General features: G+C 42.8%; 1 protein-coding gene across 1 annotated transcript; it reads right to left on the bottom strand.

Moving 5' to 3' along the window:
• Positions 1–2,512: 2,512 nt before the first annotated feature.
• Positions 2,513–14,792, bottom strand: LOC135701523 (protein aubergine-like). Its single transcript, XM_065222339.1, has 6 exons — positions 14,652–14,792; positions 5,400–5,526; positions 4,243–5,336; positions 3,979–4,182; positions 2,964–3,905; positions 2,513–2,896 (listed from the first exon to the last, which is right to left on the bottom strand). Exons 2-6 carry the CDS (start codon positions 5,520–5,522, stop codon positions 2,632–2,634), a joined length of 2,628 nt encoding a protein of 875 aa, XP_065078411.1. The 5' UTR covers positions 5,523–5,526; positions 14,652–14,792; the 3' UTR covers positions 2,513–2,631.
• Positions 14,793–15,416: the final 624 nt, after the last annotated feature.

Raw genomic sequence — 15,416 nt, 5'->3', positions numbered from 1 at the left:
ATGTTTTCTTTTTCATCTCTCCAAACATCAAGGAAGGGCCAGACGGAAACGTGGCGGACGTGAATGTAGGTACCAAAGAATCTTTCATTCTACGTACAACCACACAGGAGAAATGGAGTAAGATCCTCACAAAGACCCAGCGGAGATTACCTTCTAGCACCCACGTTCAGGTCGATAGTTGTTATTATAAAGCGAAAAGTAAACAAGGAATGAGTTGTACAAGGACCGAGGTTCGCTCAGGGTGAACGAGATAATAATGCACCACCACGATCGCTACGAGCACGGACACAGGATGTGAGGCCGTGGTATTTTGGGTAAGGAATGAGGATGGCAACAAAAAGTGCACAAACAACTCAAAAAAATACATGAATGAATCGCCTTTGGACTGGATGCTGCAGGACAAAAGAAAGAGGAGAACAAACAGAAGTCTAAATGTGTGATGATTAAAACATGTTATTTTTTATTATGGAAACTTGTTTCGGATGTACTGCTGGGAGGTGTAAATTAATGGATTTTTAAGTAGACAATTATATTTATCTTTGGCTTGGGAGACAATATAAAATGACACATCGATTGATTCAATTGGTAAGAGTCTGCGTTTTTAATATTGATCAGACATATGGAGTTCAATTTGAATCCGAAATACTGTAAGACATTAATCGGAAATAGATGCTAGAATTTATTCTCGTTTAATATGATCAACCAAATTAACCAAATAGCAAAGAATCTTCTCAACTAAGTGGTGATTAAAAACAAATTAAATCTTAATGCGACCAACATATTTTCGTGAAAATGATACTCTCCTTGAGATCGTTCACCCATCTGCATGCAATGGCACGCAGCGTGAAAGTGATACCCAAAATGTTTCCAGATGACACTTGTATGAGAGGCATTCAGTACTGCTTTGAACATAAATTGCACACCATGATTCTACAAAAAGGAACACTCGTAAGTGGTCGGCGTTTTTCTTCGTTACTTTCCGTATTTACGGCCACCAGAAACATAAGTTAATCTAAATCTGTGCATCTGTTTAGTGGGCGGAAAGAAAACCGAAAATATTTGATTGTAGTGACAACCAGAGCAACATTATGATCAACATGTGAAAGTCAGCTCATATTACACTATAACTGTGGCGTCAACTTGTATTCTTATATATTTTTTTTACTTCAAACTGATCGTTATGAAGCCACGAAGCAATCGATTGCTCATAACAATTCTACCGTAAATTTTCGTTTATTAATGTTGAATGATACAGATAGAACAGTTGTCTTCAACCATTTCTGCCTAGATGGTCACATTGGAATTTCTTGATCAGCCGCAAGTGTATGATATAAAAAAAAATCTTCAGTTTAATCCACTTTGGAAATTACTTAATTTTTTTTTTTCCTTGATTAGTTTCATGTGTCCAACCAGAATCCACTCAGAAGTACACACGAAATTTATATGTCAAATGAATACTATGTACACTTGAATTTAATGTGTATACATAAGAACTATGTGTACGACACAATCAGCGTTGCCAGTATTCCAGATTTATCTGGATTTTATATTTCCAGATTTTTTTAAAATATATTCCAGATTGCCGGCGCCGGTGGTGTAGTGGTAAACATGTTGCTTTAAAAATATCACTGCAATTGATTTATCCTCCAATAAAAAAATAAAAAAGCTTGACTTGGACATTATTGGAATTTTAAGGTAATTATGAGAATAGTTCACAGTTAAGTGTGAGGCGAATTCTTTGTGAAATCAAATGAGAATTTCAAGCTACTTCTGAGCTCTTCTGAGTAGAATTAGTTGGTTTTGGGGTCGTGCGGCGTCACCCATCATTTAGGCGTATTTTGAGTGCCACGAAGTGAGGGTTCCATTCAGGTGCAAATTTTGGCAACCTGTAAATTTCCCTACTGGTCTAATGGGTGTGGTGTGTTGGTTCGTTGTCTAGTATTAAATATTTAGTCTACGCAACCTCTGATTGACGACGGTGATTTATGATTGAAGTTTTTCAAAGGATAAAAAATCGTTATTTTAAATACTTGATTTTCATGTTGTAGGTACCCACTTGGTTCTTCCGATGAAGTTATTGCCATAACTTTTCAGACTCGTTATCGATCATTTTCAGCTTCATATTAGTCTTTCAGAATCATCAAAGAACAACACAAAAAAACAATCTGTTGGAATCCCGTCGTAGGTTCGATTAAATAAAAATTAAACAAAAAAAAACAATTATATTCGAGGGTAATCAAATTTCGAATTCATTTATTGAATTCCATAGCAACTAAGTTATGCCTCTCTGATCTATTTCAACATGCACAAATGAAAATTAAGTTGGTGCATTTTAAATTCTTATGACGCCCAAAAACAGCGAAGAACTAGCTTTTGGCTTAAAATCATTCTAATAGAAAGATTTAAAAAAAAATACTTTTCATTCCTTACCAATTCAAATATCAGGGAACCTTTAGAAAGGTTATTAAGTGCAAATCGAACAATGAGCTATTAATTAGCTTTCTATAAGCTAAGTTTAAAATTATTGTTTTTTTTTCTACCGTCAAATTGTAACTGATTGCTTTTAGTCCAGTTAATAATGTTCTAGCTACTCTAGAACCGGAAAGTATCTAGTGGTATGTAATCGGCGCCTCATAAAAAGTACAGCTTCCTTTCGAGCAGATTGCTCGGCGGCTGATGGAGGAACTGCCCGACGAGGAAGGCCAGCTTGTGGGCGTACTGGCACACCGCCGGGACCCGGGTCGTTCCGGACCAGTTGTAGTACAGGTGGCACTGCTTGTAGGTCAGCATCTGCAGGTGGTCGATCTTCAGACCAGATGTGTCGTAGATGATGTTGTACGCAGTGGGCGAAACCGTTCCCTGGCGGACCGATTGCGAGACGATATGGAAATCGGTGCTGTTGTGGGTGGGAGGAAACATTACGATTAGTAAGTTGACATGAGCAACGAAGGGATCTAAATTACCGTTCCGGGAGAGTGACGACGTTGTCGACCACAGTTCCGGGCCTAGGGTTCTGCCGTCGATCGAAGAAGCGGGTATTGATGCGCTTGTTGACCACGAAGAAGGTGAACAGAGCATCGTGGTCGGATCCTGCCGATCGGTACACTTCGTTCAGTTTCTCCACGACCGATTTGACTTCGTGTTCGAACACGTAGTGCAGTTGACCCTCGCCGACTCCGTCCCGGTAGAAAATGATGCGCTTGGGTAGTTCGTTGAACTCCCTGCGGTATTCGTTAAGGGCCTTTATGGTGTTAAGCGGCAGATAGTTGCTGATTTCTTCTCCGTGCGAGTGCTGCGATACGGTGGAGTAGAATTTGGGTGTGCCTTTGTTGTCATGATCCATCGTGGCCACCATGGCTCCGTACGATTTCGACTTGTCCTTTGCGTCGTGGCAAACATCGAAACCGACGGTCATTAGGCCATTGAGGGGGATTTTGACCTTCCACGGAACACCACCCAGTTTGCAGTTCATCTGGATGACGACCTTTGTTGCGACAGACAAAAGCGTTCGCACGTTGCCACCCTTGGGCGTGATGGTCCTCTGGACCATGACCTGCGTAGGAACGGCACGATCAACGCAGCACTTTTTCTTGATGGCAGTGTATCGATCTGCCTTGTTGTTGGAGACCACGCACATAATCAACTGGGGATCTTTGTTCACTACGTTGTCCAGCGCCCGGATGTACGTTCCTGGGTTATCATCCGGAATTGTGATGATTTCACATTGTTGGATCTCGAAGCGCATACCACGGGCAGCTTGAATCATGCATCCGAGAAAATCTTTTGCCTCCCGTTGCGCTCGAGTTGGCACGATAAGGTACCAGTGGGTCAGACGAATCGTGGCTAACATAGGATTGCTACGGAAGTGAGAAGTCCAATCTGCCTGTTCACCAGCTGGCGCTCCACTGAAAAATGTAAGGGTAAGGGAATCAATTGGATTGCGCTACTCCCTCCCGAAATGCTGCTAATTAAACTTACGCTGATGTGGTGGAGAAAAAGATGGTTTCCTGCGGCAATAACCGAGCGGGAATCTCGACCAAACGTCGATCAAGCTCCATTTGCCAGATCTTGAACACTTCCGCACTTTGCGGTGTTGACTGAAGTCGACGGTTGAACGTTTCCAGCCGTTCAATACGTCGATCCGGATTCAGACGGGTATGATCGGACATCGCTCGCATCATCCTGAAAATAATTTGGAAATGTAGACAGCAGTAGACAAGTTTTAGATTAGGTGGAACCTACTTGAAATCCGATCTCATTTGCTCAGTCAAACCTGTCATCTGACAAAGTTCCGGCACGAGAGCCATCAACTCGTTGGCTCCCGCCCGAAGATCTCGCTTCTTTGCTCGGGACAGCAACATTGGCTGATTGGGATCACGAATCTGAATGTTGTACTTCTGTTTGTAATAGTCCATGAACGACAATTCGCCGTTCTTCGTCTCGAATGTGCTCTTCGGAGTTGTGTCGAAAGAGACATCATGGATGGGATAGGTTTTGTTGTTGTATCCGGTCAGTACAACCACACCGAGCACGGAACGAGTGAAGGCATCCTTGAAGTTTCGGTCGTGTTTCTGGCAGTCACGCAAAATGTCGTAGCAAGTTTGCATGCGCATGGTCTTGTGAGCAATTTCGCAGCACACCAGAATGTCCTGCTCGTGCTGACGGATGCTGGTCATGTACCCTGGCCACAACTCGATCCGATAATCGGGAATGGTGATCTTGGCCGCCGCGTCGAACAAGTTACGTCCCACCAGCTGAAGATTCAGTCCACCCATGGCACGGCGAAGGATCAAGTTCAGTACTTGGATGCCGACATCGTTGGTCATATCGACGGTTCCCGTGTGGACAATACGAATCTGATAGACATCTCCGGTTCGATCATGGCGACATTCCAATGACAACTGATCGCTTCGCAGCTTGTTGACCATAAAAAGCTGTGTTCCGTCGAACAGATATCCGCCAAAGGTCTTCTTGTGCTGACTCATCAATCCTTGCATCAGACGCATGCTGGCACATGGCGGAGAAAAGTCCACCCGATACTGGTGCAGGATCCATTCAGGGTGCTTCAATACTTTGAAGTAGTTGGCCTGTAGCTTCAGGGGCTGTCCCATGCTGCCTTGTTTCGAGGGGGCATCCAGAGGGCGAGTACGGAGCGTATCTCCGATCGTACGACGACCCCGCAGCGCTCCTCGGCTAGTTCCGGCTGAACCATCTCCATTGCCATTGCCGTTTCCGCCCTCACCACTGACACAACTTGCCGCTCCACGACCGACAGCCGAATCACGATGCACCAATGCTCGACCTTCTGCACCCGGCTGAAGGACAACTGCTCGGGGCTACAATAAGAGCAGAATTTTAAAAATGGAGTTAAATTTTCAATCTAAAGTAGCTTCTCCTACCCCAACAGCAATGCCGCTGCCTCTGACGGGCGCTTGACCGCGTCCTTCTCGAGCTTCATGGGACAAATTCACTGCCGCGTAGCCACGTGCACGGGCGCGTCCTTGCGGTTGACGGTCAGCCATGGTTCTGAAAACAATAAAAACACACTTCGGAATAAAATATGAACCCAGGTCCGAGTCAAACGAAATAGAAAAACCTTTGAAACGATTGTGAATGTACGACTTTTCCCTGAATGTACCATTTCTTTGAATTTCTCAAAAAAAGATCCACAATCAGGATCCATTTCTTCAAATATTTTGTTCCGTTTTGTAGGTTAGTTAGTTTATATTCCTGGACATTTTTTTTTTTTTTTTGTAATTAATAAGAGAATTACTATGAAATTGCTAGGAGTATAATAGACAAATCTTGAGAAGAATTAACGGAATTTTTAGAATAAAACCGAACGAATTCGGAGGAGAAATGAACTTAGGGAATGCTATGTTGAATTTCAAAGGACTTTCCAGATGAAGAAAATGCAAACGAGAATTCCATGATAATTCTGATTAGACTTTCGAGATTTTAGAATTCTTAGGAATATTAAATGCATTAATTTCCAATTGAATTATGGAGACAAGTTTAAGTGCATACTCGCGAGATTTTTTTTTCTTCCTTTGGTTTGTTTTTTCCGTCGATCTTGTTTTCCGTGCTGAGCACCAATGCTACCGACGTGCCAGGAAGGCAGCTCCCACACCTGGACCCTACCTATCGACCCATCAACTCATGAACCGGGGACCAACGGCTTTACTTCCCATTCGAAGGAAGGCGTGATCAGAGATGTTATGCCTCAGAACATCCCAGCGGCGCCGACTGGGATTGAACCCAGACCTGCTGGGGTGAGAGGTAATCATGCTTACCACTACACCACCGGCGCCGTTTACTCGCGAGAATTATTGAGAAAACTAAGAAAATTGTAGGGTACAACTGGAGTCGCTTTTTACGCGGTTTTTTTTTTACACGGTTTTTTTACGCGGTTTTTTTTTACGCGGATTTCGGAATTTACGTTTTTTTTTTTACGCGGATTTCGGAATTTATGCGGTTTTTTTTACGCGGATTTTGGTTTTTTTACGCGGATTTCAGAATTAACGCGGTTAATCGTTATACACTAGAGTCGCTTTTTACGCGTTTTTTTTTTACACGGTCTTTTTTTACGCGGTTTTTTATACGCGGATTTCGGAGTTTACGCGGTTTTTTTTACGCGGATTCCGGAATTTACGCGGTTTTTTTTACGCGGGACGCATCACCCGCGTAAAAAGCGACTCCAGTGTAAATATTAGGACTTTTCTGAGAGGGATTCCTAAAGTGGTTTGCCGAGAATTACGAAGGCTGTTGAGAGAATCATTAAATTTAATGAAACTCTCGAGAAAATTCCCTATAGGGTTAACTACCCCATTTCCGGCCTATTAAGTACAACCCGCACTAAGTCTTCCTTAATCTAGCGCAGCTAAGCACCAAACGGAATGTTATTATTGCTGATGACTTCCAAATGTATTTACCTTTCCGTACGTACCGTAAGATTTGATAAAGAGAAACCATTCGTTGAGATATTGTCAAAAGTCTAACACTGCTTCTTGACGCCAAACTTGGCCTACGAATTCTTAACTCGTCCTAACGCATTGAAACGCCAGTGAATTCACTTCGGCCTATCGAATGGAGATAAAAATGGATTCGGTCGGAGCGCTTCTTTTGTTTTTGGGAATAATGGGTGCAAACCTTCATATCACGCGTTCTAATTGACTTCGTTCGGTAGCTTATTAACTAAAGTATCGTACCAAACGCATAATTGACTTGTTAACTCTGTAATCATGGATTTATTTGAAGTTTTCTGCTCGATAGGCCCAAAATGGGCGATTAGACCGAAGTAGTTCTCTACCCTATATGAAGAAACCATCTGATAGAAATCTAGAAATTATCCAGTCAATTCGGACATTGAAAAGAAAGATCCTGGACACCGAAATTCAAGACTCTGGATTTGGTAAAACTTTTAAAGTTCTGAGACTTTTAACAGTTTTAAAGATTTCATATTTACAACAAAAGATTAAAGATCCTGGTCTAGGAAAGTCTCTCTCAAGGCTGGCGCACAATGTATAAGTTTCCGGATTTTTTGACAGATAAAGAATAGTACGCCGGACTTCACACCACACGAGTCGAACCCCCATTATAAGTCTGATCGGTAAATCCTCCTCAGAACTTTGAAATGTTTGAGACTCTGAAGTGACTTAGGATTTTTATTAATGACTTTCAATCCCGGATTAAGGAAAACTTTTTTTTTTTCCTTTGCTTGTGTCAAAGACTTGGCTAAGACCGGGTTCGGTCCATCTCGCCTCTGTGGTCGTGCATCTTGTAGTTGTTAGTGTTTGGTTTATGTTATGTTGCCTTTTAGAGCTGGATTTTGCAAATCTTAATAAATTGAACTAGTTGTTTTAGTTCGATTTCCAAATTTTCACCGAGTATCTTCTGTAGTGGTTTATAGTATTCTAGTATTGAAAATTCAGATCTTTCGTTGTTTAATTTCACACAGTCATACAGTAGATGCTGAATATCTTCTTTTACTTCACAGATTTCACATAGATCGTCTGTTTCCCAACCCCAGTTGAATCTTCTTTCCTTTGTTAGGGTGTGGCCCGATCTAAGGCGATTTAATGTGGTTATTTCCTGTTTGTTCAATGTGAGCCCTTTGCACCAGATTTTTCTGCCTGGCTCTTTCATCCAGTTGAAATGCCATTTACCTTTTTCTGCTGATGTTTTTTTTTTTTTTTTTCCTTTGGTTTGTTTTTTCCGTCGATCTTGTTTTCCGTGCTGAGCACCAATGCTACCGACGTGCCAGGAAGGCAGCTCCCACACCTGGACCCTACCTATCGACCCATCAACTCATGAACCGGGGACCAACGGCTTTACTTCCCATCCGAAGGAAGGCGTGATCAGAGATGTTATGCCTCAGAACATCCCGGCGGCGCCGACTGGTATTGAACCCAGGCCTGCTGGGGTGAGAGGTAATCACGCTTACCACTACACCACCGGCGCCGTTATCTGCTGATGTTTGTTTGTATTCTGTTTTCCATTGATCCCATATTTCCTTTTCGGCTAGCAGCAGTGCATCTGCCATGACCAGATTGATGTTGTCTGATATTTTTCCTTTTGTGACTGACTGGGCTTCGTGGTCAGCCCTTTCGTTGCCATCTATTCCCATGTGGCTGGGTATCCACTGAATAACTATTTTGTTCTTCGGATTCTCTTTGATTTTTTTGACGATTTGCCATGATATGATGTTGCTGGTGATCTTCCGATCGTTCAACAGTGTTTGGCATGCTGAACTCGAGTCCGTGAATATGACCGCTTTGTTGAGGTTTTGGTCCACTATCCAATCTGTAGCCTTGCGTATAGCTAATAGCTCTGCGTTTGTTATTGAGTAATTGTCGTTGATCTTGTCCTTCCGTACTTCTTGTGTTGAGTCGTTGTAGATTGCCGTTCCTGTTCCGTATTGTGACTTCGAAGCGTCCGTATACAAATGATGATAGTTTCTGTATGATTGGTTCTTCACATTCAAAAACGTTTGCTTCCAGACTGCTGGGTTGCAGTTTTGTTTGGATGGTTGGTTGGTGTCTAGTTTTGGGTATACTTTTAGGTCCGGGCTTGCGTCGACCAGTCTTTTGCGCCTCAGAGAGACTATCGAGCTGTCCTTTGGGTGTACCTGGGCCACAATATCGTTGTGTTTGTATGCTATCTTTGTAAGGTAAGTGCCAGTTGGGGGATCTTCGTTGTTGGCTGCTTTGTGGATGAACCTTGCCAACTGATTTGAGTGATATTTACTTTTGATGATGTCCTTTAATGCCAAAAGTTCCGTCCGTGCTTGCACTGGCATTTGCCCGGATTCCCCCAACATCACATGGATTGGGGTCGATTTGAGGTACCGCATGGAATTTCTGATGAACGCATTTTGGAGGGTTTGGATTTTTTTCATGTTGGACTGTGCAGCTTCTCCGTAGATTTGGGCTCCGTATTCATATCTGCTTCGTATCAGGGCATTTCCTACTTTTATCAGCGTCTGAGGGTTTGCATTACTAGAACGTTTCCCTAGCATCTTGATTATGTTCAGCTTCTTAGCTCCTGCTTCCCTTACCGCTTCTATGTGTTTCCGGTGTGTGAGGGTTCGATCCAAGGTGTATCCTAAATATTTGTGGGTGTTGGTGATTTGAATCTTGTGGTTTCCTATCTTTATCCTGAGTTGTTCCTGGAGAAGAGTACCGCTGCAGTTTTCGTTGGGTTGAGTTTTAGGTTGAGCTCTTCAAGTGCTTTTTCCAGTTTAGGTAGGAAGCTGTTTGCCTTGACTGTGATTTCCTCCACATCTTTCCCGATGACTACTATCGTGAAATCATCTGCGAATTGGACAAGCACCACTCCGTCTTCCTTGATGTCGTGCAGCGTAGTGGTGTAGAGGTTGAAGAGCGTCGGAGATAGAGGACATCCTTGGGGTAGGCCTTCGGTGACATCAGCTATGACTTCTCCTTCAGATGTTTTTAATACCATCGTTCTTTGGGTTGTGTAGGTGTGGATCCAGGAAATAATTTTGGCAGGTATGTTTAGAGATGCTAGTCCTTTTAGGAGTAGCGTTGTGTCCACGGAGTCGAATGCCTGTGATAGGTCCAAGAAGATGCCCACTGCCTGTTTTCCTTCCATCTGCGCTTCTTTTACTGTGTTGACTAGGAAGTTTACACAAGATATTGCCGAGCTATTCTTCCTGAATCCAAATGACAGTTCCGGCAAAAGTCCCTCTAGGTCCGCTACCTGATTCAACCTGTCTTTTATTGCTGCATTTATGAGTTTCAGGCAGACATTCATTAATGCTATGGGACGTTTCGAATCCGGGGAAGCTGGGTTCCGATTTGGTTTTGGTATTGGTTTTACCACCGTTGTTTTCCACTTCTCCGGAATGATTTCCGTGACAAATACCTGGTTTAGCATCTCGCTGATCTTCTCTAGGATTTCCGGTTTCAGTTTCTTCAGGATACCATATGATACGCCGTCTATTCCTGGCGCCGAGTATTCCTTCTTTTTCCTTAAGGTTACCATGAACTCCTCGTGCTTTAAAGCTGATTCGTATCGTAATAGCTCCTGTTTCGAGGTGGCCTTTGGCATATAGACCTCCTTTAGCTTGCCTTCAAAGTAGTGCTCCATGAATTTCATGCCTTCTTCCGTGTTCATTTGAGGGTTACTGGTCGTCGACTTTGTTAACGCGTTGTCAATTCCTTTGATGATGTTCCACATTTGACGACTTGGTGTCGCCTCATCCACCATTTCTGCTAATTCCTGGCTGTACTTCCTTTTGGCTTTTCTAATAAGTCTATTGAGTATTGCTCTTGCCTTTTGAAGCTTTATTAGGTTAGTTTCCGTTTTCTGCCGATTATAATTTCTGAGTTTTTCTCGTTTGAGGATGTAAGCCTCGTTGATTTCAGAAGTCCACCATCTTTTTAGATAGTTTGCTTTCTTGTTTTTGACTGTAAAACTGGCTTTTTCCAAGCATTCGTCGAAGATTTCTTGCATCTCATTGGGATCGTAGATGTACTGCGGCCGGATTTCATTTATTAATTTGATGGCTTTTTCCTTGTTGATGCACTTCCTTTTCCCTTGCGCTATTGGAATTGTGCTTTCGATTTCGACTGTGATGCTTAGGTGATTGCTTTCGAACTCGTGTTCTGTTGTCTTCCACGTTGACTTGCCAGCTGTTCCCGGAGTTGCTAGTGTCAAATCTACGGTGGAGCTACGTCTTGCGGTGGTGGTTAGGCAAGTTGTCGATCCGTCATTTAGCAGAACAAACGGGGAGTTTTCAATCAGCGTGTTTATCAGGCTTCCTTTCCTGCATGCATCTGCTTCCAAGTCCCATGAGGGATGATGCCCGTTCCAGTCTCCTCCAACCAAGACTTCTCCTTCGATGTCTGCAAGTGCTTCAAATAGACTCCTTATTTTTGGCAAGATCTCTCCGATTAGCGAGTGATCCGGGGGTACGTATACCGAAATTAGTGTGATAGGGTGGAATCCTTGCACGATCTTTACTGCTACTACTTCTATCGGCAAGAAACTACCTAGATTTAGGACCTGGTATCCATAGCTGGAGTGGAGTAGGATCCCTACTCCTCCGTATCCGCTTGGCCTTCTAGCTGATTCCATGCAGAATCCCCTTAATCTGAAGTACTCCCCTTCCTTCAACCATATTTCCTGCAACAAACAAACATCGATGTTGTTTTCGTCCAGAAAGTGGGCGAGTTCGGCTCTTGTTTCCATGGGTCTAATGCTTTGGATGTTGTGTTGCAGGATTCTGAGGGTTTTACACTCCACTGTGATTGTTTTCGGCGGTTCTGATTTCGTGTACACATCCTTGGTCATTTTCTTCGATTATCTTCTGAATGTCCAGCCCAATTTCGACTAGCAGTTGGTCTCTTTCGATTTCCGACTGGGCCTCTTGTGAGCGGATGAAGATCTTCATTTGCAGATTTTTGAGCGATCCCAGCCATCTTTTCGTCCTTATTTCGAGTAGTAGCACCTGCCGAAGTTTAGAGATGAGGCGTTCGATGTCGGTCGTTCGTAGTGTGTTTTCTACGCATCTTCTGCATTCCTCCTTGTTGTAAGTTCTCCAGCAATTTCCCAAGGGGTTTGAATCTCTCCTTTCTTGATTCAATGTTGATGTTGATGATTCCCTACTCCTCGTTCTTCTTCTTCTTGGGCTTCGTACTCCCGATCCTCCTGCCTTTCCTCCCTGTTGGTTGCATGTTCCTGCCAGCTCTGGAAATTCCTCTTCCTCTAGACCATTGAACCTGTTCGAGAGCTTCGGATAGTGCTGCTCTGCTTGAGCGTATGATGATCCTTGCTTCTTCATGTCAGTTAGGATGGCTTGTCTTCTTTTTCTCTCCGGGCATGATCCGTCGTCCGCTCCGTGTCCTTGTTTGCAATTTAGACATTTGGGGTGAGATGAACAGCTCCCTTCGTGATTTTTGCCGCAGGTGTTGCACCGAGCCCTACCAGTGCAGAAATTCGCTCCGTGCCCGTACTTCCAGCAGTTCCTGCATTGTCGGATCGGGAAAACGTAAAGTTCGACTGAGAAATAGCATCCGAAGATTCTCACTCTCTGTGGCATGTTTTGTCCCTTCACAGTCATCTTGATGTTGTTGGTGTTAGTTAGTTCTCCTTCTCCGGTTTTCCTTCGGATTCTCTCGATCTTCAGTATCTCGTGCTCCGTTTCGATGTTGTCCAATATGTCCTGTTCTTCGAACTCTCTTGGTACACCTCTGATGAAGCATATGGTTTTTCTCCTTATCTTCGGATCGTATTGCCTGATATTTTGGTTTGCCAGATTTAACAGCCCTAGTTTGATTTTGGCTTCTGCTGAGTCGACCGTGATTTTGAACCGAAACTTCCCCACCTTTATTACTTCGCTGAATAATTTGAAACCATGATCTTTGAGGATTTTGCCGACCTGAATCGGGTGGCTCGGGTTTGCCTCACGAATGTTCCGTAATTCGAGGAATACTGTAGCTTTTTCACTGAGTGGGGTACTGGTTTCTGGGCATTGGTCTGGTGTATTCTCTGGTTCCACATTCGTGTTTTCGTTGATGCATGATTCCTCTCGAAGTAGTTCCTTCCTTCCTCTGGTTATCCTACCTTGGTATTGTTTCCTGCTTTCAACTATTCGCTGAATTCTTGTTTTCGGATCCATGTTTGGGAATCACTTTTGATGGACCCGTTTACACTATCCGGCTCTACCGAGGGCTTCCAACGCGGTTTTGGTGCACGCGCGCGAATTTAACGACCAAACCGAAAACAAGATGTCTGACTCTTTTCACCGACGAATTTAGGTTAGACGGGCCAAAAAGGTATAACAGAATCGAAGATTTTCGAGCTAATTTCACTTTCTCCCTGAAAATAACACTTTCCCCGTTTGCACTGGGTATTTATCTACGCTTTTGAACCAAATTCGACCCAAACACTGATTAAACAGCAATGGAAAACACGTAAATGCGTAAATTTTCCACGAATCACTGCACCTGAATTTTTGAACATTTCCCGACGAAAACCACAAGTCTAGATAGAGCTGGAATTAGGGCGTAACAGCTTTTGTAAACAATGACTTCTCTCGTTGATTTCTATGAACTCAAGGTACGCCAACACAAACCAACATATCCATCGGGTAGGGGAAGTCTTCCCCTACTCGATAGTGATGTCGATTTGCCAGGGAGAGTCATGACTTTCGAAAAATCATCAAGAGAAGTCATTGTTTACAAAAGCTGTTACGCCCTAATTCCAGCTCTATCTAGAAGTAAGTTTTTTGTAAGGAAAACTTATAGCGAATTCGTTTATTATTCAGTTCCAACCTGGATCGGGTATCAAGATTGGGTCTGCTTGTTTTCTGACAAACGTCAGTTTGATCGTTTGTTTTTAAAACCCAGCTCAGGTTGAGGTTCGCACTGACAAAAAGTTCGGTTTCGCACTGGTTCCAACCCCGACAATAAACGAATTCGCTATTAGTTGATAAGGAGTTCACCTCTGAAAAGTACAAATTTAATCAAGTTGAGCAACAGAGGAAGAAAAGTAAATATACTTAACAAATTAACAAAATTCGAACTTCGAGAGTGCAGCATTCCCGGTTTGTTTCGATTCCCGATTGAGTGGCCACCCTGTTATTAAGATCAAATGCTAAAGAAATACTTCTGTCATCAAACATTCCACCAAGTGATTGGAACTCTTCGATGTCGTGGTTGCATCATCTATTTCTAAGGGACTGTCCATAAACCATGTAAATAGTTTGAGAGGTAAGGTGTGTCGGTGTTAACAAACAACAAAAAAATAGGGAAAATGGCTCTAATGTTGGCCTAAGATTAAGCCCATCGCAAAAAATCTGCTATTTATCAATTTAATCTAGATGAACGAGTCATAGGGACAGTACTAATGGATATTTTTGGTCGCTATTGCAAATTTAGTCCATTGCTGAATTTATGTATGGGCCCAAATTAGGGGCATTTAGGCCGACATTACATCCATTTCCCCTATCTAATTTAGTTTTCAAACTAACAACTATTTACGACGGAGGGTCAAAAATCAAAAAAAAAAAACTACGTAGTTTATGGCCACTCCGAAAAACAGGCGTGATGATCCTCTGGCACTGAAACTCCGAACAGATCCGCACTATTCATTATATAACTATAGACTGAAACAATGACACTTACCTGCGACTTCGGTAGCAGCTGTTTCTGTGGATATATTTTAGCAAATTTCACCTGTTTTCTTATAAATTTTCGAAATCACTTGCTGCAAATATAACTGCACGAGGCGAGGCACACATCAGAATGAAACAAAAATGTACGATGGAGTACGTTCGTGAGTTCAGTAGTAACTGTTAGGATTGGGCGATCTTTGAAAGATCGATTTTTTTCATATCCCGATGATACACGCTATTTCAAAACTACCCAAATTTGGTTAGCATCCACCCAGATACGTCAAAACTGAACCTACCCAAAAATTGGTAAACTGTGTTGGGAGTGACAAGTTGACAAATAAACAACGTCGATCGGATTGATGTCAATGTTGTTCATTTTTCAACTTGTCACTCCCAACACAGTTTACCCATTTTTGGGTAGGTTCAGTTTTGACGGATCTGGGTGGATTCTACCCAAATTTGGGAGTTTTGAAATAGCGTGTATACGATTTTTCGGATCGATTCTTTGTCCACGTCATGGTGGGTATATAAATGGTGATACAGCTTTGTCACTATATAGGCGAGGAGGTCGTGGGGGGGAAAAGTGCGGTTTTAGAGCAAATTGTAAACAAACTCGGTCGCTGTCCCATACAAAAATCCAACATGGCTGAATCATGAATTTGACACATTAGAACACCTATTTGTAGTTACCTTGGTCCACGTTTCGATCTTTTCGATCTTCAAAAAGCAAAATAGATGTTAAATTTAATGTTTTAAGTGTATTGTCAAGAGCTAA

This window comes from Ochlerotatus camptorhynchus, unplaced genomic scaffold (genome assembly GCF_037179485.1).
Source record: "Ochlerotatus camptorhynchus isolate MF236.1 unplaced genomic scaffold, CSIRO-AGI_Acam_v1.1 ptg000166l, whole genome shotgun sequence".
In the NCBI taxonomy this organism is placed as follows: domain Eukaryota; kingdom Metazoa; phylum Arthropoda; class Insecta; order Diptera; family Culicidae; genus Ochlerotatus; species Ochlerotatus camptorhynchus.
Note: the sequence above shows the minus strand (reverse complement) of the source record. Positions and strands in the feature narration are given on the sequence as shown.